The sequence below is a fragment of the Nycticebus coucang genome, chromosome 7 (assembly GCF_027406575.1).
Source record: "Nycticebus coucang isolate mNycCou1 chromosome 7, mNycCou1.pri, whole genome shotgun sequence".
Classification (NCBI taxonomy): domain Eukaryota; kingdom Metazoa; phylum Chordata; class Mammalia; order Primates; family Lorisidae; genus Nycticebus; species Nycticebus coucang.
In genome coordinates this window covers 127,496,857-127,524,795 of record NC_069786.1, presented here as the reverse complement: position 1 = coordinate 127,524,795, position 27,939 = coordinate 127,496,857, and the positions used below count along the sequence as shown (strand labels likewise).

The 27,939-nt window shown below is 40.8% G+C and overlaps 1 protein-coding gene across 1 annotated transcript in view; it reads right to left on the bottom strand.

Moving 5' to 3' along the window:
* Positions 1-10,290: 10,290 nt before the first annotated feature.
* The window catches only part of LOC128590352 (nuclear body protein SP140-like protein), a 134,482-nt gene continuing 116,833 nt past the window's right edge, over positions 10,291-27,939 (bottom strand). Inside the window, exons 22-26 of the mRNA XM_053597691.1 lie at positions 18,969-19,084; positions 17,626-17,746; positions 17,258-17,329; positions 13,874-14,017; positions 10,291-11,035 (exon numbers count right to left, since the gene is read on the bottom strand). Of these exons, the coding sequence (XP_053453666.1) occupies positions 10,934-11,035; positions 13,874-14,017; positions 17,258-17,329; positions 17,626-17,746; positions 18,969-19,084 (555 nt within the window). The 3' untranslated portion in view covers positions 10,291-10,933. The remainder of the gene's footprint in view (positions 11,036-13,873; positions 14,018-17,257; positions 17,330-17,625; positions 17,747-18,968; positions 19,085-27,939) is intronic.

The following is a 27,939-nucleotide window of genomic DNA, read 5'->3' as shown; positions in this document are numbered from 1 at the left end:
CTGTGGTTCTGCTGCTGCCGCTTTGCAGACCCTGGAAGCAGCAGACGCCCAGCTGTGGCTCTTTGAAATTTTGTTCAAACGTTTGTCAGGACATTCGTTCTCTACAGAATCCCGCCTCCACTAAGCCGAGAACACTCCCCCATTTACTTCTCTGTCCCCAGTTCTCTCCGCGCTGTCGTGTGTCCTGGCTCTCCTGAAAGTGCCGCGTGATAGCCTGGTTGGAATAATTAACACAAAGCTCCAAATTCCAACAGCACGAGCCCTCTCTCATTATTATTGTTAGTACTAATCGTGGTAAATATACATAGCATAATAGTTATCATTTTGTCATTATCAATTTATCGTGTAACCATTGTAAACGTACAATTCCACGGCATTCAATGATTCACAATGTTGTGTCACCATCAGCACTATTTATTTCCAAAACTTCCCGTCCTTGCCAACATAAACTCTCTACCCATTGCAGAAACGACGCCCCATTTCTGCCTCCTCCCTCATCACCTCTGTTCTACCGCGCGGGTCTGTCAATTTGCCTGTTCCAGGTACTTCATGTAAGTGGAGTCAGACATTCGTCCTTCTATGTCTGGCTCATTTTACTTAGACTAATGTTTTCAAAGTCCACCCATGTTGTTGCATATATTACAGTTTTATTACCTTCTATGGCTGAATAACATGGCTTGTGTATGCCCACTGAATGCTATTAACATTCATGTACAAATACCTGTTTGAGACCTTGGTTTCAGTTTTTGTTTTTTTTTATATACTGTACATCTAGGAGTGGAATTGCTTGGTCATATGGTAGTTTTATGTTAGGTTTCTGAGGATCTGCCAATCTGTTTTTCATAGAAGCTGTACCATTTTACATCCTCACCAGTAACAGACCAGGGTTTACATTATTTCTATAACCACAGTAATATTTGTTAGTTTGTTTTTGCTTTTTTTTTTTGAGATAGAGTCTCATTTTGTTGCTCTTGGTAGAGTGCTGTGGCATCATAGCTCAGAGCAACCTCAAACTCTTAGGCTCAAGTGATTCTCTTGCCTCAGCCTACCAACAAGCTGGGACTACAGGCACCCACCACGATGCTCGGCTAGTTTTTAGAGATGGGGTCTTGTTCTTACTCAGGCTGATCTAGAACCCCTGAGCTCAGGCAATCCACCTGCTTCAGCCTCCTAGAGTGCTAGGATTACAGGCGTGAACCACCATGCTGAGCCTCACACCTGGCAATTTTTGGATTGGATTATTTATTTTCTTTTTTTTTTATTATTATTTTTTTTTTTATTGTTGGGGATTCATTGAGGGTACAATAAGCCAGTTACACTGATTGCAATTGTTAGGTAAAGTCCCTCTTGCAATCATGTCTTGCCCCCATAAAATGTGACACACACTAAGGCCTCACCCTCCTCCCTCCATCCCTCTTTCTGCTTCCCACCCCATAACCTTAATTGTCATTAATTGTCCTCATATCAAGATTGAGTACATAGGATTCATGCTTCTCCATTTTTGTGATGCTTTACTAAGAATAATGTCTTCCACTTCCATCCAGGTTAATACGAAGGATGTAAAGTCTCCATTTTTTTTAATGGCTGAATAGTATTCCATGGTATACATATACCACAGCTTGTTAATCCATTCCTGGGTTGGTGGGCATTTAGGCTGTTTCCACATTTTGGCAATGGTAAATTGAGCTGCAATAAACAGTCTAGTACAAGTGTCCTTATGATAAAAGGATTTTTTTCCTTCTGGGTAGATGCCCAGTAATGGGATTGCAGGATCAAATGGGAGGTCTAGGTTGAGTGCTTTGAGGTTTCTCCATAGTTCCTTCCAGAAAGGTTGTACTAGTTTGCAGTCCCACCAGCAGTGTAAAAGTGTTCCCTTCTCTCCACATCCACGCCAGCATCTGCAGTTTTGAGATTTTGTGATGTGGGCCATTCTCACTGGGGTTAGATGATATCTCAGGGTTGTTTTGATTTGCATTTCTCTAATATATAGAGATGATGAACATTTTTTCATGTGTTTGTTAGCCATTCGTCTGTCGTCTTTAGAGAAAGTTCTATTCATGTCTCTTGCCCATTGATATAAGGGATTGTTGGCTTTTTTCATGTGGATTAATTTGAGTTCTCTATAGATCCTGGTTATCAAGCTTTTGTCTGATTGAAAATATGCAAATATCCTTTCCCATTGTGTAGGTTGTCTCTTTGCTTTGGTTATTGTCTCCTTAGCTGTACAGAAGCTTTTCAGTTTAATGAAGTCCCATTTGTTTATTTTTGTTGTTGTTGCCATTGCCATGGCAGTCTTCTTCATGAAGTCTTCCCCCAGGCCAACATCTTCCAGTGTTTTTCCTATGCTTTCTTTGAGGATTTTTATTGTTTCATGCCTTAAATTTAAGTCCTTTATCCATCTTGAATCAATTTTTGTGAGTGGGGAAAGGTGTGGGTCCAGTTTCAGTCTTTTACATGTAGACATCCAGTTCTCCCAACACCATTTATTGAATAGGGAGTCTTTCCCCCAAGGTAAGTTCTTGTTTGGTTTATCAAAGATTAGGTGGTTGTAAGATGTTAGTTTCATTTCTTGGTGTTCAATTCGATTCCAAGTGTCTATGTCTCTGTTTTTGTGCCAGTACCATGCTGTCTTGAGCACTATGGCTTTGTAGTACAGACTAAAATCTGGTATGCTGATGCCCCCAGCTTTATTTTTGTTACTAAGAACTGCCTTAGCTATACGGGGTTTTTTCCGGTTCCATACAAAACGCAGAATCATTTTTTCCAAATCTTGAAAGTACGATGTAGGTACTTTGATAGGAATGGCATTGAATAGGTAGATTGCTTTGGGAAGTATAGACATTTTAACAATGTTGATTCTTCCCATCCATGAGCATGGTATGTTCTTCCATTTGTTAATATCCTCTGCTATTTCCTTTCTGAGGATTTCATAGTTTTCTTTATAGAGGTCCTTCACCTCCTTCGTTAGGTATATTCCTAGGTATTTCATTTTCTTTGAAACTATGGTGAAGGGAGTTGTGTCCTTAATTAGCTTCTCATCTTGACTGTTATTGGTGTATACAAAGGCTACTGACTTGTGGACATTGATTTTATATCCTGAAACATTACTGTATTTTTTGATGACTTCTAGGAGTCTTGTGGTTGACTCTTTGGGGTTCTCTAAGTATAAGATCATGTCGTCAGCAAAGAGGGAGAGTTTGACCTCCTCTGCTCCCATTTGGATTCCCTTTATTTCCTTGTCTTGCCTAATTGTATTGGCTAGAACTTCCAGCACTATGTTGAATAGTAAAGGTGACAGAGGACAACCTTGTCTGGTTCCAGTTCTAAGAGGAAAAGCTTTCAGTTTTACTCCATTCAGTAAAATATTGGCTGTGGGTTTGTCATAGATAGCTTCAATCAGTTTTAGAAATGTGTCACCTATGCCTATACTCTTCAGTGTTCTAATTAGAAAAGGATGTTGGATTTTATCAAATGCTTTTTCTGCATCTATTGAGAGGATCATGTGATCTTTATTTTTGCCTCTGTTAATATGGTGGATAACGTTTATGGACTTGCGTATGTTAAACCAGCCTTGCATCCCTGGGATGAAGCCTACTTGATCATGATGAATGACTTTTTTGATGATAAGCTGTAATCTATTGGCTAGGATTTTGTTGAGAATTTTTCCATCTATATTCATGAGTGAGATTGGTCTGAAATTCTCCTTTTTGCTTGGGTCTTTTCCTGGTTTTTGTATCAGGGTGATGTTTGCTTCATAGAATGTGTTGGGGAAGATTCCTTCTTCCTCAATTTTTTGGAATAATTTCTGCAGTACAGGAATAAGCTCTTCCTTGAAGGTTTGATAGAATTCTGGAGTGAAGCCATCTGGACCAGGGCATTTTTTAGTTGGAAGCTTTTTTATTGTTTCTTTGATCTCAGTGCTTGAAATTGGTCTGTTCAGGAGGTCTATTTCTTCCTGGCTAAGTCTAGGGAGAGGGTGTGATTCCAAATATTGATCCATTTCCTTCACATTGTCAAATTTCTGGGCATAGAGTTTCTGGTAGTATTCAGAGATGATCTCTTGTATCTCTGTGGGATCAGTTGTTATTTCCCCTTTATCGTTTCTGATTGAGGTTATTAGAGATTTTACTTTTCTATTTCTAGTTAGTCTGGCCAATGGTTTATCTATTTTATTTATTTTTTCAAAAAACCAACTCCTTGTTTCATTAATTTTCTGAATGATTCTTTTGTTTTCAATTTCATTGATCTCTGATTTGATTTTGGATATTTCTTTTCTTCTACTGGGTTTAGGCTTAGATTGTTCTTCTTTTTCCAATTCCATAAGATCTCTTGTGAGATTGTTGATGTGCTCTCTTTCTGTTTTTTGAATGTAGGCATCTAAAGCGATGAATTTTCCTCTCAAAACTGCTTTTGCAGTATCCCACAGGTTTTGGTAGCTTGTGTCTTCATTGTTGTTATGCTCAAGGAAGTTAATGATTTCCTGTTTTATTTCTTCCTTCACCCATCTGTTATTCAACAGAAGATTGTTTAATTTCCATGCCTTTGGGTGGGGTTGAGCATTTTTGTTAGAGTTGAGTTCCATCTTTAGTGCCTTATGGTCTGAAAAGATACAAGGTAAAATTTCAATTCTTTTGATTCTGTTGATATTTGTTTTGTGTCCCAGGATATGATCAATTTTGGAGAATGTTCCATGGGGTGATGAGAAGAATGTATATTCTTTATCTTTGGAGTGGAGTGTTCTATATACGTCTATCAAGCATAGTTGGTCTAGGGTCTCATTTAAATCTCTTACATCTTTGTTTAATTTCTGTTTAGAGGATCTGTCCAGCTCTGTAAGAGGTGTGTTAAAGTCCCCTGTTATGATGGTATTATCAGATATCATATTGCTCAGACTGAGTAAGGTCTGCTTCAAGAATCTGGGAGCATTTAAATTGGGTGCATAAATATTTAGAATGGAAATGTCTTCTTGTTGTATTTTTCCCTTGACCAATATAAAGTGACCATCTTTGTCTTTTTTGACTTTAGTTGCTTTAAATCCACATGTATCTGAAAATAAGATTGCAACTCCTCTTTTCTTCTGAATTCCATTTGCCTGAAAAATTGTCTTCCAACCCTTGACTCGGAGCTTTAATTTGTCTTTTGAAGCCAGGTGTGTTTCTTGCAGACAGCAAATGGATGGCTTGTGTTTTTTAATCCAGTCAGCCAATCTATGTCTCTTCAGTGGGGAATTCAAGCCATTAACATTTATTGAGATAATGGATAAGTGTGGTAGTATTCTATTCGTCTTATTTGGTGAGAGTCCATTGCTTAGTTTTATCTTTTGCATCAGTGTGGAGGTTAGGTTCTGTCCTTTGATTTCTGAGTTCTTACTTTGCTGCTGATCCATTGTGGTGGTCAGTGTGCAGAACAGGTTGAAGTATTTCCTGTAGAGCTGGTCTTGTTGTGGCGAATTTCCTCAATGTTTGTATATCCGTAAATGATTTGATTTCTCCGTCAATTTTGAAGCTTAGCTTAGCAGGGTACAGAATTCTGGGGTGGAAATTGTTCTGTTTAAGTAGATTAAAGGTAGATGACCATTGTCTTCTTGCTTGGAAAGTTTCATTAGAGAAGTCTGTGGTAACTCTGATGGATTTGCCCCTGTAGGTCAACTGGCGCTTACTCCTGGCAGCTTGCAGAATCTTTTCTTTTGTCTTGACTTTGGACAGGTTCATCACAATGTGTCTTGGAGAAGCTCGGTTAGAGTTGAGGCGACCCGGGGTCTGATATCCCTCTGAAAGCAGTGTGTCAGAATCTTTGGTGATGTTTGGGAAATTTTCTTTTATAATATTCTGTAGTATGGCTTCCATTCCTCTGGGGCATTCTTCTTCCCCTTCTGGAATTCCTATAACTCGTATGTTGGAATGCTTCATAAAGTCCCATAATTCTGACAGTGAACGTTCTGCTTTCTCTCTCTTCTTTTCTGCCTCTTTTACTGTCTGAGTTATCTCAAGAACTTTGTCTTCTACCTCTGAAATTCTTTCTTCTGCATGGTCTAACCTGTTGCTGATACTTTCCATTGCATCTTTAAGTTCCCTAATTGACTGTTTCAGTTCCTTCAGGTCTGCTATATCCTTTTTATATTCTTCATATCGTTCATCTCTTATTTGATTCTGTTTTTGGATTTCCTTTTGGTTATTTTCCACTTTATTAGCAATTTCCTTCATTGTTTCCATCATTTCTTTCATTGTTTTCAACATGTGTATTCTAAATTCCCTTTCTGTCATTCCTAACATTTCTATACTGGTGGAATCATCTGCAGTAGCTACCTCATGGTCCCTTGGTGGGGTTGTTCTAGACTGGTTCTTCATGTTGCCTGGAGTTTTCTGCTGATTCTTCCTCATGAGTGATTTCTTTTATCTGTTTGCTTGCCCTAATTTTCCTTTCACTTCCTCTTGCTCTTTAAGTTCTTGTGCCTGTGGACTAAAGGTTACAGGACCAGAAGGGTGAGAAGGTTGAAGAGCAAAAAAAAAAGGGGATGAAAGAAAGGAGGACCGAGTGATAAGAAAAAAAGAAAGATAGAGAAAGGAGAGGGGGTGGGTATAAGGAATATTGACAAAAAGAAGAGAGGCACAGAAAGAGGGAGACAGGGCAATATAGGTGTACAGTAGGGTACTTTGACACAACCTTAAAAAACCCCACCTTCTGGGGGTGCACAGTTGCGTGGTTCCCTTGAGGTCAGCAGCTCTTTGCTAACCTGATCAGACACAGTACCCCACCTCCACCAAGTAGAGAGGAAAGACAAAAATGCTATAAATCAAACCAAAAGAAGCAAACAGAAAACTTTACAGGGATAAAATTGGGTGAAAAACCAAATTATATCGGTAGAAACACTAGCAAAAATGAAGTTGAAGTTATTAAAAAAAGCAGCAATGGGAAATTATAATTAAACTAGGAAAATTGAGAAAGAAAAAGGGATCTGTGTGGAAAAGATTGAAATTAAAAAAACAAAAGAATATCAGCAACGTCAAAATAAACAAACAAAAAAAAACAACCAAGCAAAAAAAGAAAGAAAAAAATACACAACCAAAAACAAAGCAGTTTGTATATGTTATTGAATATTGTCTGGGCAACACGTGGTCTTCTGGGGTATGAGATGTTAGTCACAGTTCAGATACGACTGGAGGCTGCTGATTACTCAAACCCCAGCAGGTAGACACCCTGAATCTCTCTTCAGCCTACTTAAAAGGCACTTCGAACTTGTAAACTTGTTGAGCAGAAGCTTTCCCAGCTTTCTTGCTGGAATTGCTGCTGAAGTGGCTATCCACTTACTCAGTGTGCCAAAACCGGTCTCACTCTGCCCCTGAGGGTTAGGGCTGCAAGGCGGCTCAGACCCCACCCTTAGGCTACTTGGTTGCTGGGTTACCAGCTCCCACCCGTTTCTAGCTCTGCGACCCTGAGGGCGGAGCTTGCCGGGGTAGATCGCTGACAATGGATCCGTGTGACCCACCGCCAAACACTATTAGCTCCGTCTGGCTCAGTGGCTCAGACTGGGGCCCTAGACAACGGCCAAAGTTCTCGCACTCCCGCTCGGGCCTTCCCCAAGGCAGTTCAACTCAGTGCCAAGTCCAAGGACATCAAAACAGTTCACAGGTAAGGCCTTTCTGGTTTGCAGTCTCGCTGCTACTGAACTTACAGTTGTGGGCGGGTTTAGACGGATTGAACACACGCGACCACTTGCCGGTTTTCCACGGATTTAGTCCTCCTCTTGGGGTCCAGAAGTCTCTCGCTGACTCCCTGTATCCTCATAGGAGTGATGATAGGCAGTTCTCACCAGCCAGAGACGCCTGGAGTCCTAGCTCCCCAGACTCACGGTGCCCAGATGCAAGGAAGCTGTTACTCGGCTGCCATCTTGCTCCGCCTCCCTTCTGCAATATTTAAATTCCAGTCTGGCTGGGTCAGTGTGAACGCAGCCTGAATTAGTACTGGGTTCGTGGTAGGCTGTCTATTGTCGTCTAGGATGGACTTCCGTGCCTCTATCAAGATTCGGTCCCTCTCTTCGGTAGTGAAGAGGACCTGTAGCAACTGCTGGCAGTCGTCCCAAGTGGGCGGCCCTCCCGGTGGAGTCTCTCAGGGTCTTGGGGATACCCGGCCAATGCCTATTTATTTTCTTGTTGAATTGTAACAAGTTCTTTATATGTTCTAGATATTGATCCTTCATCAGATGCATAATTTGCAAATATTTTCTCCCATTTTGTAGTTTGTGTTTTTGCTTTCTCGATAGTATATTTTTAAAGAAATTTTTAAAAGTTATTTTATTTATTTAATTTTTAATTTTTTTTTTTGAGGTAGAGTCTCACTTTGTTGGCCTCTGTAGAGTGCCTTGGCATCTTAGCTCACAGCTAAGACGAACCTCAAACTCTTGGGTTCAAGCGATTCTCTTGCCTCAGCCTCCCGAGTAGCTGGGACTACAGGTGCCAGCCTATATGATATATATATATGATGCCCAGCTATTTTTAGAGATCAGGTCTCTCTCTGGTTCTGGCTGGTCTTGAACTCATAAGCTCAGGCAATACACCCACTTCCGCCTCCCAGAGTGCTAGGATTACATGTATGAGGCACTGTGCCCAGCCTTATTTATTTTTAGAGATAGGGTGTCATTCTGTCACCCCACCTGGAGTGCAGTGGCCCAATCATACCTCACTGTAACCACAAACTCCTATGCTTAAGGGACCCTCCTTCTTCAGCCTCTTGAGTTGCTAAGATTCTAAGTGTAAGCCTCTAAACCTAACCTTTCGATGCACAAAAATTCTTAATTTTGATGAAGTCTAATTATTTATTTCTTTTGTTTTTGGTGTCCTATCCATGAAATTGTTGATAAATCCAGTGTTATGAAGACTTTTCCCATTGAAGGGTACTATAAATACTGGTGTATCTGTGTGAGGCATTGATTTCACTGTTTTTGGATATATTATCTAGCCAGGAGTGACATTGCTAGTCATAATGGCAGCTCTGTGTTTAACTCTTTGAGGAGCTTTTGAGTTATTTGGTCCTTATTTTGGTCCTTAAGTTTAGGTCTTTGATCTATTTTGAGTTAATTTGTGTATAAGGTAATGGTCAACTTCATTTTCTTGCATACAAATATCCAGTTTTCTGACCATCATTTGTTGAAAAGACTGTTCCTTTCATAATGAATGGTTTTGGTATCCTTGTTGAAAACCAGTTAAATATATATATGAAAATTTATTTCTGGGCTCTTTATTATATTGCTTTGCTCCATGTTTAGTCCTCTGTCAGTACCATACTGTTACTATATCTTTTCAAAGTCAAGAAGTGTGAGTCTTCCAACTTTATTCTTCTTTTTCAAAATTGTTTTCACTATTCAGGAACCCTTGCAATTCTATATGAATTTTAGGATTGACTTTTCCATTTCTGTGCAAAAGGGTATTGGACTCTTGATAGGAATTGTGTTGAATCTGTAGATCGATCACTTTGGATAGTTCTGACATCTGAACAATGTTAATTAAGTCTTCCTATCCATGAACATGGGCTGTCTCTCCATTTATTTAAGCCATCTTGGATTTCTTTTAACAGTTTTTTTGCATAAGTCTTTCACCTCCTTGGTTAGATTTACTTTTTAGATGTTGTTGTAGATTAAATTGTTTTCATAATTTTCTTTTTTCTTCCCTACTTCCCTTCCTTGTTTTCTTCTTACCTTCCTCCCTCCCTCTCTGCCTTTCTCTCCTTCCCTTTTTCTTCTTTCATGTTTAAAGATGTTTTTGTGTTGAGATCAGCCTGGGAAGAAAGTTTGAGGTCTCTTAGGTCTTTTCTGAGACTGCATCTTTCCCTGGCCATGGTGGTGGCTTTCTTTTTGCTTTCTTTCTTTCATTAATTCTTTCTCCTCTTCCAACTTTATTGAGATGTAATTGACAAAAATTATATATATTTAAGGTATACAATGTGATGTTTTGATATATATATATATATTGTGAAACCACTTCTCCCTATATTCTTAAGTCTTTGGGCCCTCTGTCCCAGGAAGAGGAGGATGACACTGAATCACAAGAGACCGTCATCAATGGAGAAGACAGTTTAAATCTGTATCACAAGCCGTATACTTCTTTACCACACTTTCCTGGTCACCCTCTTAACTGGCCTTTGCACACCCTTTTTTTTCTTAGCCGGAGATGGTATTTTAAGTCTGAATTCTGAGTCCCCTTTGGGAGAGTTACTCATTTCCCTGACTATCTCCAAGTGGGCATGTGTGCATGTATGTGTGTGTATATATTAATAAACATCTCTTTGTTTTTATCTTGTTATTCTATCTTTGTTATAGGTGCTCCAGATAAGAAGATAACATACAAGTACATCAGGACGCTCTGGCAGAGCCATTCCCCACTAGAACCAAGAACTGTCAGAGGTATGCCAGGCAAGGAATACCTCCATCAGCTGCACCAATCACAGTTCCATGAATTTGAAGTTGTAGATGCTACACGCCCACCACAGGCTTCCTGATACCACAGGGTCAAAAGCCAAAAATAAAAAAAAATACTATCTGGTATTGGTTAAGTAATCAGTGACTAAAAATATACAAATAACAGTAGTCTTCTACAACAGGCAATAATCAGCAGTACAGTTTAATAGGAAAAGGATCATTTTCACAGTGATAACCACAAGTTTTGAAAAGTAAAAAAAACCCAAAAACACAGAAACAAGATCCTACGTGGGAAGGGGAAGAGTAAACATTACTGAAGAACCTAATACAAGGTTTGAATAAATGGAAGGATATAATATCATCCTTTACAGAAAGACTTTGTAACTTTCTCTCCAAACTATTCAAAAAGAGAATTTGCAGAGTGATAATGATGTTTGCAGAGGAATATGCAGGGATTAGTGGGACACATTATGTCCTTGGCTGCTGCAAGATCCAAAGGGAGGAAGTGAAAATAGGCTCAAATCAAGAATTATTCTTGCTTGTTTCCTGAATTGAGAAAGTGTTTTTGAAATTCCTCTCGAAGTTGTTCTCTATTTGAAATCCAAGTCTGATGAAATTATTTTTCTGAAAAAGTAAAGGCACAAACAATTATAATCATTGTTCAGTGAGCTTAGACTCTTAATGTCTCAGATAATCTGGGGCTTCATTTTAAGCTATCTCAAATGTAAAGTGAGAATTAATCCAGATAAGAGTGAAACCACCCTTACAAAGTGATGAAGGGGTACAAGGCCAGAACCAGGGTAAGGGTCCCAAAATCCTGAGATGGAGCAGGCTCAGTTAAAATAATGATAATAATCATTCACTGTCCCTTCCTTTACTTGATAATAGTCACTGTCCCCTTGTTTGCTTCTCTATAATTGTCACTCTAGAGGACACAGCTGGTAGCCATAAAGATTCTTAACTTTCTCCATATAGTGTATCACCTCTTTGGAACCTAAGGGTAGTTTTTGAGATATCTTTCAGGTTCTGCATTCCAGTAACTGACCCATCCAGACCAAGGAACTAATTCAACTGGTCTTGGACCCCTCTCATCCCATCCACCCAAAGAACTGTATTCCAGTGGATGGGCTGACACTCTTAGACAGTGGCTCACACCAAAGGACCTTGAAGCCAGATAATAGGCAGACCCTGATTGTCTAATGCTATGCCCACCAAACAGACTTAAAAAACCCTGTCTCCCCAATTCTTGGAGAGGCAGATTTCAGTCATTCCTCCCATCTCCCCACTTAGTGCTATGCATAACGAATTCTCTGCTGTAAACCCTGCTGCGTCTGGATATTGGCTTTCTCTTGAGCAGTGGGCAGATGAATCTGGCTGGGTGCCAACAAAAGGAGCATATATTCCTGATACTTTGGTTATTTCTCTTTATCTGGAGGATGGAGAAGCAAAAGCAGCACATATTGCAATTTATTTATTTTATCTTTTTATTTATTATTATTATTATTATTTTGCTGTTTGTGGCCAGGGCCGGGTTTGAACCTGCCACCTCTGGTATATGGGGCTGGCGCTCTACTCCTTGAGCCACAGGCGCCACCAATATATTGAAATTTAATTCCTAATCAGAAACTTATTGATTGATTTAATTTTTAAAAATTTTAGTTATGTGATTTTTTTTTTTTTTTTTGAGATAGAATCTCACTATGGTACCCTTGGTAGAGTGCCGTGGCATCACAGCTCACAGCAATCTCAAACTCTTGGGCTTAAGCGATTCTCTTGCCTCAGCCTCTCAAGTAGCTAGGACTATAGGCTCCTGCCACAACGCCCAACTATTTTTTATGTTATAGTTGTCATTGTTTAGCTGGCCTGGGATGGGTGCATGTGGCTGGCGCTGTAACCACTGTTCTACTGGCACTGCCCAGTTATGTGATTTTTTTTTTTTTTACCAGTTTTTAAAATACGTGTATTTAAATTTTTTTTTTTATTGTTGGGGATTCATTGAGGGTACAATAAGCCAGGTTACATTGATTGCAATTGTTAGGCAAAGTCCCTCTTGCAATCATGTCTTGCCCCCATAAAGTGTGACACACACCAAGGCCCCACCCCCCAAGTTATGTGATTTTTAAATGTAGCACTTTTTTGTGACAGTAAGACAGTTTGGAAATGTTGAGGGCAAATTAATGGTATCTTCCTTCTTCCTTCAGTCTCACCCCTTGAGGTAATACTGTCAACTTTTGACATAGCACTAGGAAATTCAGATGTAAAGAAATCCAAGATCTTCTCTTCTATTAGAGAAGAGAAATATTAGTTGAAAAAGTGCCTTTATTTTCTGTGGAAATGAGTAAGTCTGCAGCCTACTGTTCTCCATGGGCAGAAATTAAATATCTAGAAATGAATTCACTCTGAAGTCCCATGGTCATGTTTGCAATGACACTGTGAAAATGAATAATTCAAAATCTAAGCTGTCTGAAATTTGAAATATTTTGAGCATTAAGGGAATGTAATTTTGGGACCTTGGTCACATGCACAGGCAGCTGTAACCTTTGTTTCCCTGACTATGGGGTAGCCTTCTTTCTTATTTACTTTGTTTTGTAAAATGTTGCAAATGACTAAGGGCACCAGGGAAGATCCCTTCCCTATTCGTTATTGATCTTCATCATAGATGAACTTCCCTCATACATTTTTTACACAAAGATTTCATGACTACTATATTGTCTAAGATAGAATGTTAATTATACTCTTAGATTAGAAAAGAAATGAAAACAAAGTATATGGAAAAGGAATTGTATCTAATTAAATTGCTGCAAACCAGCCTTATGTAGAAAATGTTATAATTCTACTAAATTTCTTTGTTTTCTTCCTATATAGGGAAGCTTGAACTTTTTTTTTTTTTTTTTTTTGAGACAGAGTCTTACTTTGTTATCCTGGGTAGAGTGCTGTGGCATCAAAGCTCATAGCAACCTCAAACTCCTGGGCTCAAGCGATTCTCTTTCCTCAGTCTCCTAAGTAGCTGAGACTACAGGTGCCCCCCACAAAGCCTGGCTACTTTTAGCGACAGGGTCTTGCTCTTGCTTAGGCTGGTCTTGAACCTGTGAGCTCAGGCCACCCACCTGCCTTGGCCTCCCAGAGTGCTAGGATTACAGGCGTGAACCACCACACCCAGCCCAAGACCTAAACTTTTAATGTCAAGCATTGATTTTCTTTGGAGTCCATGTTTTCCAGATGGCTGTTCCCAGCTTTAGGTTCTGTAGTTAATCAAATTTTCAGAATCTTGTTATTTAAGGCTGATGACACCTTCTGGTTTGCTGTTATTTTCCTCATGTGCACCATAGGGTTTTAGAGGACTTCAGAATTTGTGTTTGTGTGGCTTGCCACGTGATGAGGGCAATTGATAAAAGATGAAAGATAAAGTGACTTTAACGTGATTTAATTGAAAGACAATGGGAAGCAGGAAAAGTCACTTACCTCATAAAGTTCCTTGTGGTTCTGAAAGATGAGGCGCATGTCCTCCACAAACCCTTTCACTTGGGGGTACATCTTCTTGTTCAGGCTTTCCTTGACTTTGTTTAACCACATGGGTTTTTCTGGACCCTGAGACCCATATCTGCTCTGTTGAGAAAACGGACAAAGAGGAGGCTGTCAGCCTGGTTTTGGGTCTGCCTTGTATGGACTCCATTTACTAGGGAGTGAAGGTTTGTACCCCTGTTTTTTTTTTTTTTTATTAAATCATAGCTGTGTACATCATTGATATGATCATGGGGCATCATTCACTAGCTTTACAGACCGTTTACCAAGTTTCACATATACCCTTGTAAGATGCACCACCCCTGTTCTTCTGTTGAAATTTTAATTCTCAATGTAATGGTATTAGGAGGTGAGAGGTTTGGGAGGTACGTAGGTCCCAAGGGTGGAGCCCTCATGAATAGGATTCACAAAAGAGGGCCCTCACAAAGGAGACTCCAGAGAGCATGTGTGCTCTCTCTCTCTCTCTCTTTCTCTCTCTCTCTCTTTCTCTCATCAGCCACATGAAAACACAGTGAGAAGATAGCCCTCTCCAACCCGGATAACAGTCCTTTTCAGAATCTGACTGTGTTAACAACCTAATATCTTAGATGTCTATTGTCTACAAATATGAGAAATAAATTTCTGTTCTTTAAGCAACCCAGTCTGTAATTCCTTATAGTAGCCCAAAGTAAAAACCCATCAACAGGGCATATATAAAGCTGAGAACCAAATTAAAGAGTCAACACAGTTCATAACAGAAAGAAAATGAAATACCTAGGAATATATTTAACTAAGGAGGTGAAAGACCTCTACAGGGAGAGTTACAGAACACTGAAGGGAGAAATAGCAGATGATATAAACACATGGAAAAACATATCATGTTCATGGATTAGCAGAACCAATATTGCTAAAATGTATATACTACCCAAAGTGATGTACAGATTCAATGCAATTCCTATTAAAATACCAACATCATTTTTCTTTTCTTTCTTTCTTTCTTTTTTTTTTTTTTTGAGACAGAATCTGAAGCTGTCACCCTGGGTAGAATGCTGTGGCGTCAGAGCTCACAGCAACTTCTAACTTGGGCTCAAGTGATCCTCTTGCTTCAGTTTTTCTATTTTTAGTAGAGAAAGGGTCTCGCTTTTTCTCAGGCTGGTCTTGAACTTGTGAGCTCAAGCAATCTACACGCCTTGGCCTCCCAGAGTGCTAGGATTACAGGCGTGAGTCACCGTGCCCAGCCTCCAACATCATTTTTCAAAGATCTAGAAAAAAAATTCTACACATTGTATGGAACCAGAAAAGAATCCAAATAGCCAAAGAAACTTTAAGGAAAAGAACAAATTGGGAGGTATCACTTCACCAGACAGACTTAACGCTATACCACAAGGCTATAGTAACCAAAATAGCACAGTACTGACACAACAACAGAGATACAGACCTATAGATCTAACAGAAAACCCAGACATAAAATCATTCTTATATTGCCCTCTGATATTTGACAAGCAAGGAAAAACATACACCAGGGAAAAGAATCCCTGTTCAATAAATTGCTGGGAAAATTAGATAGCCACGTTCAGAAGACTGAAACAGGATCCACACCTCTCACCACTCTTGAAAATTATTAACTCACGGTGGATAACAGACCTAAACTTAAGTCAGGAAACCACAGGCATTCTTGAAGAAGTTGGAAAACACTTATACACATTGGCCTAGGGAATGAATTTAGGAAGACCCAAAAGCAATCACGACAACAACAAAAAATGAATAAATGGGACTTAATCAAATTAAAAGGCTTCTGTACAATCAAGGAAACAATCATAACCCTACAAAATGGGAGAGAATTTTTGCATGGCATACAACTGATAAAGGGCTGATAACCAGTATCTATAAAGAACTTAGGCAAATCAGTAAGAAAAAAACCTTATTAGAAAGTGAGCAAAACACATGAACAGAAGCTTTTCAAGAGAAGATAGACTAATGACCCCCAAACATATCAAAAAATGCGTAACATCTATAATCAAATCATAATGAGATATCACCTAATTCCAGGGAGGAGGCTTTTATCCATAAGTCCCAAAACAACAAATGCTAGAATGGATGTGGAAAGACAGGAACACTCCACACTGTTGATGGGACTGCAAACTAGTACCACCTCTACGTGAGAGCACCAGCAGTGAGAATAAGATGGAGTCAGTCAGGCTAGGGCTGAGATGACACAGCTGGTCCAGCCGGTTTAGGTCCTACCTGACATTTACCTCATGTCTTCCATCCTTGTTGTTTTGTAAATTTAGCTTGAGTAGTTTAGGGTGATTGATTTAGGAGATTAGCCTTTGTATTGGAATGTTGTTATATGGGTCATGGGTTATGTCAATTATGGTTTATTACAGGTCATGGGTTATGGCGATTACTATTGTTTAAGATAAGTGTTACTATTGTTTAAGATAAGAGTTAGTACCATTCTTGCTTTCACTTTTATGTATAAAACTGATTGTGGAAATGGAATATCAGAACAGTCTTGGAGAGACTACTCTGACTGTTCTCCAGAAATGCTGGCCTTCTGACAAATAAAATTTGTTGGACTTTTCCCTGTCTCTTCATATTGGGTAACAGTGACAGGCAGCAGGAACCTCTTAGTCCGGTAACATGGAAAGTAGTATGAAGATTTCTCAAAGAACTAAAAAACAGACCTTCTGTTTGATACAGTAATCCCACTACTGGATATTTACCTAAAGGGAAAAAAGACATTTTATAGGAAAGACATTTATAGGAAAGACCTGTACTTGAATGTTTACAGCAGCACAATTCACAATCACAAAGATGCGGAAACAAATCAAGTGCCCATGGATACATCAGTGGGTTAACAAAATGTGGTATATGTATACCATGGAGTACTACTGAACCATAAAAAATGGTGAACTAATACCTTTTGTAACAACGTGGATGGAACTGGAGACCATTCTTCTAAGTGAAGTATCATAAGAATGGAAAAACAAACACTATGCTCTCAGTATTAAATTGGAACCAATCTATTAACACTTAAGTGCACATATGGAAATAAAATCATCAAAATCAAGATGGTAGAGGAGGAGGGGATGGGTCAATCCACACCTGATGGGTACAATGCATACTTTATGAGTGATGGACACACTTACAACTTCAACGCAAATGGTACAAAAGCAATTTATGTAACCAAAATATTTCTACCCCCATAGTATTCTGAAATAACAACCTCACTGTCAACAACAACAAACAGGACAAATATAATGGCAACTTGGACCACGGGATTCAGATCACAGATCTGACAAATGTCAATTCGAAGTTTGTTTTCTTTTCGTTTTTACTTACATAATATGGTTTCCCCGCAAAAAAGGAGCTTTTTGGATCACAGTAGACCTTCAAGAGGACAAACTCACATTTCTGCAAAAGATGGAGGAGATTTTAAGTGAAAAGCAGCTTGGAGAGTAAGCACTCAGACATAGGCCCAGACAGAACATGGGGCTCCCCAAACCTGTGGACTCTTGGAAACAAATGTGGAGAAAGGGTATTCTTTGGATTGGGAATTTTCCTTGGCTACAGATTATAGCATTAGGTCATGGATGTGCACCATGGGCCAGCAGTCTGCCTCTGGGGTCCATTTCTCAAGCCCTCTGCACAGTTGTGCCTCTCTCAGCTGAACAGAAAGGAGGAGGTTTCAGGTTCATGTTTCGACTCACCAACTGTTCCTCAGGCAGCATCTGTTTCACCAGGACCTCAGATTCCTGATGACATGGTGGGCTTTCCCGGCATCTTTCTTGGATAGCCTGTATCTCACAGAAGATGCAACTCCATGGATTCCTGAGAGGTTGGGTATAATGTGAGCATGGAAAGGTTTAGTGACTCAGCCCCCATTCTTATGTTGCTAAAGTTCTCTGTTAAAGAATGACTCCTGGCTTCCACCTTTGTATCCAACTTCTCTCCTGGAGGCCTCTGCATGAGAGCCCCATTTGTGTTTGATAGCCAAAGGCACATCCTCCCCTCAATAGTGGTGGCAGGGGTGACAGTATGTTGAGTAATATGCCCCAGGGAGTGACGGACTTTGATTCACCTCAAAACTTGGTGTTCCCATCTGAGCCGTTGCAAGCTTAACAGTGAGTCCTGCTTGTCACAGTCAAATTTGGAAATTAATGCCTCAAGCACTGGAGTCTTACTGAGTCACTCAGACCACAGTAAAAATCGGGAGACCAGCTCTGGCCCCTTAACTTTGCTGAGTATTTACAGAGCACAATCTATAGGCACCATCTCCTCTGCAACTGCCTTCTATACACATAGATTCTGTGCTGCAGAAACCTGAAGAGGAAATCTACCAACAGGGTGTCAGATATCTTCCATTTGCCCCAAGATGCTTTTCCAACCTTCTCTCCTGGGGTGTCTGTGCTGGGAGGCTCTTGATAATCAGGTGAACCCAATGGCCCATCCTAGTGGTGTCAGTGTCTTCACATCTTAGCTCACGGAGCCCTTGTAAAATGCTCACGGTTCAGAGATGGGGGCTACACAAGAGCTGAATTAAAAAGTCGATTTATGTTCTGTCTCAACAGATTGCCCAACTGGCTAGAAGCAGAGGTTTATGCTGATCGGTCCAATAACACCCTGGGAGCCGGTGTATCACATTAGCCTCTGAAGTTATGGAAGGACAATGCTGTGCTTTCAGAGGGACAGACATAGTCTGGTAGAGATCATCCTTCTGGCCACAGCAATTCTGCCCACAATACCACACACGGGCCTTTTTGATCTTCATGGTGTCCCACACACATCACCTCTAGCAAACACACATTTTACAGCACAGAAAGTGCAACAGTCACTGACACCCTCAGAATTCACATTCACATTTTTATCATGTTCCCTCTGTTCCCAGAGCAGGTGGCATATGCTTTAAACTATCACCCAGCATATGATGGCCTCACCTATCAGAGTGCAGAAGTCTGGGAACCAAGTAGAAGAGGGAAGGATGACACTTCTTACCTAAGAATCCTTCAAGGCTTTTAACTTGCAGCAAGGGCTGAGGTTGGGTGTGTCTTACCTCTCACATTCCACTGGTGGGATGTGGCAGTTCTCATGAAAGGATCTTGGACAGGTGTCACAGCAGAACAGGTCTCCCCATTTTCTGCATACCTCACATATGTTGGAGTTTTTCGGCTAGAAGGGGAGATGATGTCGATATCACTGGGGTCAGTGAAATGCTGGGACTCTAGAACTATAGATATGGCCTTTTCATATACCAAGGTGACATAAATTTTTCTCCTCAAAATATTGAGGAACATGGGCCCTGGCCACATACACAGAGGGTGGTGGATTCGAACCCAGCCTGGACCAGCTAAAACAACAACGACAACTGCAACAAGAAAACAGCCGGGTGTTCTGGCAGGCACCCATAGTCCTAGCTACTTGGGAGGCTGAGGCAAGAGAATCACTTAAGCCTAGGAATTTGAGGTTGCTGTGAGCTGTGATGCCATAGCACTCTACCCAGGGTGACAGCTTGAGACACGGCCTCAAAAAAAAAAATAATAATAATGAGGAACAACTTTGACTAGACTGGTGGTTCTCAACCTTCCTAATGCTGTGAGCCTTTAATATAGTTCCTCATGTTGTGGTGACCCCCAAACATAAAATTATTCTCTTCATAACTGTAATTTTGCTACTGTTATGAATTATATTGTAAATGATATGCAGGATGTATTTTCACTGTTACAAATTGAACATAATTAAAGCATAATGATTAATCACAAAACAATATGTAATTATATATTGTGAAATATTTATTTCTAATTACAAATAAATGATATTTTGTCTTGAAGCATGGTGTAGTATGGGTAACGGTCTTAATATAACAACAGTAAACTACATTGCTATATTTTGTGACAGTATGCATAAAAAGCCAATGTCAGTGCGAAGGTTGAGATTGCTTCTTTTTCACCAGATCAGAAATTCTTGGGTCAGTCTTTCAAGAGCACAACAAAGATCATCTTCCACAACAAGTCTACTTCTGTATTTAGACTTGATAACCAGCAAGCTGGAAAACCCTGTTTCACAAAGATATGTTGTTGGAAATGGAAAAAGGCCCAACACAGACTCAGACAGAACAGGATATGACTGAAAACACTTGATTCAGAATTTTGTAACTGGCATTGTGGAGAAATCAAATCTTGCTGAATTGCTGTTAATAAGATCAATGAACTTCTCTTGTGCTGTCTCAGGAACAGCTTCAATTTTGACTGTGAATGGGCTTCTGGCAAGTGCAAATGGGGTGTCAGAGTTGGAAAGTACAATGAAATTTCGTCTGCAAGCATGTGAAAGTGTTCTTTCACAGAAATTATCATTGTAATCTTTTTATCTGGTTTAATGTTATGCTCCTCAAAGAAAGAAGATAAGATAGGCAACATGTAAATTTTATTTTCATCCAATTTTGTTTGCCAAAGCTGAAGTTTCATTTGGAATGATCAGATGTTTCAGACAAATCAAGGCATGTTGCATTTGGTCCTTGCAAATGCAGTGATAAATTTAACTCATTCAAGATGGCAAAGATGTCAACCAAGTAAGCTATTTTCTGCAGTTTGCTTTTATTACTGAAAAGTGCTTCAAACTGTGGTCTTGCTTTCTGATTAAAAAACATTTTGAGTTCATCACAAAGCTCCAAAACACATTTTAAAACTTTTCCTTTCGGGCGGCGCCTGTGGCTCAGTTGGTAGGGCGCCAGCCCCATATACCGAGGATGGCGGGTTCAAACCCGGCCCTGGCTGAACTGCAAACCAAAAAATAGCTGGGCGTTGTGGCGGGCTCCTGTAGTCCCAGCTACTCGGGAGGCTGAGGCAAGAGAATTGCTTAAGCCCAGGAGTTGGAGATTGCTGTGAGCCGTGTGATGCCATGGCACTCTACTGAGGGTGATAAAGTGAAACTCTGTCTCTACAAAAAAAACAAAACAAAACAAAACAAAAAAAACTTTTCCTCTCAACAACCATCTCACTTCAGTGTGAAATAGCAGAGCATTGTTCAGCGCATCTAACTCTTTGCACAGTTGTGAAGACAGTGGACTGTTTAAAGTGCTTGCCTTTACAAAATTGACAGAACTTATGATGCTTTTTATTACTTCTTGTAACTCTTGTGGCAGCATCTTCATTGCTAATATTTGCCATTGAATCATACAGTGAGTTCCAATGACTTTTGGTGACTCATTCAATACCAAACGTTAAAATCCAGATTGACATCCTAGTGTAGCTGGAGCACCATCTGTGCAAACACCATAAACCTTTTCCCAAGAGATCTGTAGGATAATATGTAGAAATAAACATATCCTACATCAAGCACACAAAGTGAACTCAGTGTGAGTTTAAAATGACTTGCTATTCTTCCAGAGGCTTAAGGGACCTGGGCCCCCCTGGGACACACGCAGAGTTGGCTTGCCTGGAGTTAAAAATTCCACAAGCCCATTCTCTGAAGCTGTGCACCCCGTGAAGCCTGAGATCAAAGGACATGTCGCCCTTCCTCAGAGATACGGGCCAAAGGGTTGACGTATGTTTACAAGATATTGTCAGAGGTCTATAGGTGCTCTGCCCTGAGGAAAAGACACAGTCATTACTCCATACTGAATAAACTGACTGAATAAACTGAGTGAATGCTTGAAGATATTCTTCCATTAACTCTGTTCCCCTGTGGCTACTTTCTTCTTTATGATTTTGTTTAGACACCTGCCCAGAGATTAGTCAGTGTCTAGAAGAAGATGTTTACTGCAAAAGTGATTATGTTGATGTGGTAACAGGATATTTCCTTTCAAGTTGATTTCAGATAGGTAAATTGAGGTAATGGTGAAACTAACAGATAATAGATTAAGTGTGTACGTGACTAGAAATGTATAAAATCAAACCCCTAAATAAAGAACTTTGCTACGCACCATCCTATCCCGTGTAGTCTGTTTCTTGACTTAATAATTACAGGAGGAGAGGGAAGGAGGGAGGGGGTGGGGCCTTGGTGTGTGTCACACCTTCTGGGGGCAAGACATGATTGCAAGAGGGACTTTACCTAACAAATGCAATCAGTGTAACCTGGCTTATTGTACCCTCAATGAATCCCCAACAATAATAAAAAAAAAAAAACAACAGGAAAAAAATAATTACAGGAGTGAGTTTACACCCATAGCAAAGCTGCTGTTCATTTGCGTCTCCGGTCATGCAACAAGAGCTTCTGCTCTTTCAGAAATGAACCAACTGTGTCAAATACATCATGTGCAGTAGTTGTCGTTTCAAGAAGTTTGCAAAAAAGAAACTCATCTCTAAAGTCGCCATCATTAATATACCTCACGTAAACCAGTAACTGTGAACAGTCTGCAACGTCTGTAGTTCATCAAGCTGGATACTAAATAGTGGAAGTGGAGCAGATCTAATTTCCTGGATTACCTGATCCGGAATATCAGCAGACATGTCGTCTATTCTTCTGCGGACAGTGTCATTAGGTAAGGAAATTGCACTCGATTCATCTCTGATCATAACTCGAACAATGACTTTGGCCGCTGGCAACAGTAAATCCTCAGCAGTGGTGTGAGGTTTCACAGCTCTGGCGATTCTGAGTGCCACCAAATATGAAGCTTCAACGGCTGCTACGTTTTGTTTGTGCTACTTGCCACCAGTGTCAAGTCTGGCTTTCTTGAGTCCATCAGCTTTGCTTCTAAAATAGTTGGTATCCTTGTCGGCAATGCTCGGATGCTTGCTATCAAAATGGTGTTTTAGTTTGTTCGGTTTCATAGATTTGGCTGATAGAACTTGACGACAAATAACACATTGTAGTTTCTCAATTCCTACTGTAATTATTGAGGTAAAACCCTACCGTAAAAAATTCTCACTATATTTTCTTTTCTTAACATTCTTCTCTACATGATCCATTGTCATGGGATGGTTTGCTACTGAAAATAATACATAAAAATAGCTTTAAAAATACAAAAGATGATCCATGGCATAGTTCAGTCAATATAGTTCATTAAAGTTTCCTATGATTTACCATTTTTTGTGTGTGTTTTTTTTTTTACATATCTGTTACTATCATAAGGGGGCAGTATTCACATCAACCACAGCTGAATATAAAAAGACGGATCAGCATCCAGATTAAGTTCCCATGGTACATATATATATATATATCTGTATTTGCAGTAGTTGAACACAGTACATGATTTTATATTTACCCAGTAATTAGAATTCATGAAGTGTCATTTACCTCTAATACTGCTGCTTTCAACACAGTAGCTGCTTTTAACAGAGTAGCTGTTTTCAAGACAGCAGCTGCTTTGGACACACAGTAGCTGCTTTCTACACATGTGTGATAGGTCTGCATAAGTACATTATGGTGTCAACCTTGTCACATACACCTATATTTGTACCAGGTGTATGTGCTGGGGTTGGTGCCATGATGTCATCACACCGGGTACTCGGATGTGGGCATATCTGCATGTGGGGGGGGACCCGCCTGGAGACAGATGGAGGAGCAGGGTCTTGGTTCCTGAGACTATGAGAAATATGTGTTTTACGATGGTCTTAGGCGACCTCTGTGAAAGGGTCATTCAACCCCCAAAGGTATCGCTACCCACAGGTTTAGAACCGCTGGACTAGAGATTTCAGAAGAAGATATTCTGGTCTATAGCAAAGTTCAGGAGATAGTGGCTGTGTGTTAGACCAGAAAGGTTTTCTTTGTGAAAGGAGAGACTTTGAAAAAAAAAAAAATGGCTAGCAGCACAAAAGATGAATGAAATATAATTTGAGAAATGTATTATTTGGCTGGCAGAACTTTACCCTGGATTATAGTGTTTAAATTGACTCACAAAGAGTGATTTACTGAGAAGTTAATGTGATGAAATAAACCCTGAACTATCACAGAATCCTATATTCTTGCCATTAGCTTCCTATGAGTTGAAGAAAGAGCCTGGGGAGGGGTTCCTGGACTGTGTGTTCTGTGCCTGGAGGGCTCTGTACCATGGTAGTGTTTCAGGGTGGAAGTACCATGGGTGCAGATGACCAGGTGGGTAGCAGGGAGGACAGAGCTCTTTAGTTCTGAGATCTTGGGGGAGGGTCCCATGTGCCTTAGCTAACCTGGCATGAAAGGCCTGGGGGCACCAAATCTAATGGCCAAGGAGAAGATGGAGACTCTATTCTCTTTTTCTGGGCCTATGAAAGAGCTGGTAACCATGTTCTACGTAAGGAAGATGGATGGGCCTAGAAAATTGACTGGTAATGGATTTCTCACCAGTCTCTCTATGCGTGACCTTTATCCAGATTTAATTTCATAGGGTGAAGTTATAATTTTGACAATACAGGGTGTTCCCTGAGTCAACGTACACAGGGGAAAGGGTCAAATGTAGCTAAATGTATCTTTTTTTCTTTTTAACAAAATCTTCATTACAAAATTTTATAAAATATTCTGTAGGTGTTGGCCACCTCTTTCCACACACACATGAAGTCTTCTCTTCCATTCATGGTGAACATGTCTCAGGATATCTGTATTTGCATGTAAGTATTGTGAAGTATCTCGCTGTGTCAAAGCAATAAGATTTTCAGGCCCAAATAAGTTGGTCAAGGAAAGAGCCCACCAGTGGGCAAGGCAAGTCACATTCCTTCTTTTTGGTGATAATTTGTTGCTATAACACGTGGGCCCTCACACTACAATTTCTATGTATTAGGGCCATGTGTCTGTGCTGATGAAATGTCTGTGGCTCCTGTCCTGGTACCACCTGAACAGAGGAGAGGGGTTCCAGGGGAGCTGTATGGTGGAGAAACTTTCTGTTTGACTGGCAGCAGCTCTACACCTAGATGAACTGTTGCATCTACATCATGGGCTGGAAGGAGGTGTTGGCATCCTCCCAGGAAAATCTAAGTACCAGTGATGCATGAACCTGGGTCTGGCCGTGGGATGGCTGATTGGGAACCTGGTGGGTAATGATGTGGGAGGGAAGTGACAGGGACCATCATTTCCCAGGCCCCCCTCCTGCCTTCCAGGAATGTTCCTCATGATCCATGACACCCCACCCTCTTGGATTTCCTCTTAACACCCTGCCGTGTTCTTTTCAGTTCCCTCACTTAGAATGTGGGGATTCCTCGAGGCTCTGTCTTCCATCCTCTGCTCATTTATCTCTCCTGAATGACCACAGCCACTCCCATGACCATGCTTACTATGTATGCCCATAGACTTTGAGACTAGACTCTCTGGTCTTTATTCCAGCCCCAAACATCCAAATCCTACTTTTTGTCATGTCTTTCACCATGTCTAAAGCCCCTCATGGCCCAAATCATGTTCTTTATCATCCCATCTTGAATTTTCTCCTTTATTTTGCCCTCCTCTCCCCAGCCACCCACCACACACATAGAATGACAGATGAGACATGAGCAGAAAGTCATGTAATAATCACAGTTCTCTTGTTCTTGGTGGATTTTGTAGTTACAGGCAGTACTGGCATTACAAATACCCAACTTACATACAACTCACACTCATTAATGGGGGTGATTACAAGAAGTTCCCATGTTACAAACATCTGACTGATATTCAACTTATAAGTGCAATTGGGGCATATTACCAGTAACAGATAAATGTATCTGTTACAGTTTATATACAATTTCAACTTAAGAAAAACCTGCATTGGGACAGATTAAGATGGTGGACCAGAAGGATAATTCAGCTGAACTTTCCTAGAATGACTGGGGCAAAAGAGAGAACCCAGCAATGCCTGGCACAGGGACCCTACCCAGAGTCATGGCTCAGGGAGCACAATGAGGAGGTGGTGAGCTGGATATAGCATATGACTCAGAGTGGTGGAAATCTTATGAATAAGGCAAATGATTGCAACAGGCTGAGATCAGCTGCCCCCACACAGAGGTCCAGGATGGGAGGAAGCCTTTCCAGAGCTTTCAGTTGTTGGGGGAAGCTGTGCATTGAGTGGAAAGCTTGGAAGAGTGGGCAGACTTGAACACTATACAGCAAGTAGATTTGAATGATGGTTGGAGTGAATTTGCCATCAGTTTGGTGCCTGGCAAGGTAGCCGCACTGAGAAGGTCTCAGGGGTTAGGGGGCTGCCATTGTGGGAAGGTCTTAGCTACCATTGTCATGAGAAAGTCTTAGCAGGGGCCTAAAGCATGACCATCTTAAGTCTGCCTGTCAGGATCAGAACTCCACTCTTGGAACAGGCTGAGGGACTCCTACATTCCACAGGAACTGGAGCCAGGGGGCGCAGTGAGATCTGCCCCTGAAGGATTCTTGGGAGCTTTAAGCTCCCAAACCAGCAGGGTCTAAATGCTGTGGAAACAATCAGATGATCACCAAAGGCAACTAAGTTTGGAATAAGGACTACAGAGCATTGCTGGCTATGCTCTTTGTTTCCAAAACAACCCCACAGGGCCACCTGGTGTCCTGGCAACATATTGCAACATACTGTCATCAAGAGCAAGGACTCATGTTTGAAATATAGGAGGCAGCGAGAAGGTAAAAGGAGAACAAGCAGGTGAACAAGAAGAATGATTACATGAGCCAACAGAAAAATTCAGACAACATGAGAAACCCAAACAGGAATTCACCCAAGGTAGAATGAGGCAGGTACTGCAGAAAACTCCACCCATTAAGAATTAATGGACTTGACAGAAAGGGAATTTAAAATATAAATGACAAAGACAATAAAGAAATGGATGAGAAAATGTAAAGACAGAATCTTGTTGAAATATTGTGCCGGGAGCCAAAACACTTCACAAAAATGCTCCTTGCTAGCTTGCTTGATTTGCAAACTATTCTAGCAAACTATTCTCAGGAATTCAACCATAACAGCAACAGTACTTTCCGCTTGCGTAACTCCTCAGAAATGCACCCCCCGCCTTAGGGACCTTCTCCTAGTAATTTTCCAGAAACTAGCCCTCCCCCGCCCTGCTAGGAATAGCCCTTAGATACTTCCTCGTTTGAATGCTTATAAGTCCAGCTGAAAAATAAACTCGTTGGAGCTTGAGCAGACTCTTGACTTGCTCTCATTCTTTCGTGTCTCTTGTCCCCTCATTCAACTGACCCCTTTTGTTCCCCAGGTCCCCGTTGAATTCCCCATGGGTCGGGGCAATTGGCGCCCAAACGTAGGGCAAGGGTATGGGGGTCTCATCGAACGTTGCTGCCAGTAAGGGTACCCTTATCATTGGATTGCTGCAACCTGAAGGTTGTGAGTGAAAATCTGCACTGTGATCGCCGTGCCACAAGAAGGACGTGAGTGAAAATCCGCACTGCGATCGCTGCAGAATTGCCCACCTGCGAGTCTGATCCGTCAAGGTAAGAGAAAGCAACGAATTTATGGGACAAATGTTAAGTAAACATGACTTGTTTATTCAGGGACTCAAGGAATCCCTCAAGACACGAGGAACTCGGGTAAAGAAAAAAGATCTCTATAATTTTTTTGTTTTTATTGGTGATATCTGTCCTTGATTCCCCCAAGAAGGCACTATTGATGTTCTGAGATGGACTAGAGTCGGTGATTGCCTAAAAGATTATTATAGAACATTCGGCCCTGAAAAAATCCCCATTCAGGCATTTTCCTACTGGAATTTGATCTATGATATTTTAAAAACTTACAACCAATGGCCTGATATCCAAGAGGTTGTTAAAGAAGGGGAGAAGGCGCCTAAAGAACACTCTAGACCACTCTCAGCCTGCCCTTCTGTTTCTGTTCCTATGCCTGAGCCTGACACTCCCCCCAATCCTGAACCTCCCAAACCTCCTGTTAACTCCCTATACCCCTCCCTCGAGGAGCCCCCTCCCGACTCCCTCTCCCCTGAAGAAACGACCACCCGGGAAGAGGAGGCCACTAAGTATCACAATTCTGACTGGCCTCCCTTCCCCTCTGTCCGAAATCATCCCCCTCCCTATGCTTCTGCCCCTCCATTTTGTGCTCCGATTTTAGGCGTAGACACTCCAATTGAAAATGTCAAATGCAAATTATGTCAAGAGGTCTCCTCCCTTAAGGACTTACTCCAAACAAGAAAGGAATATTTAAAACT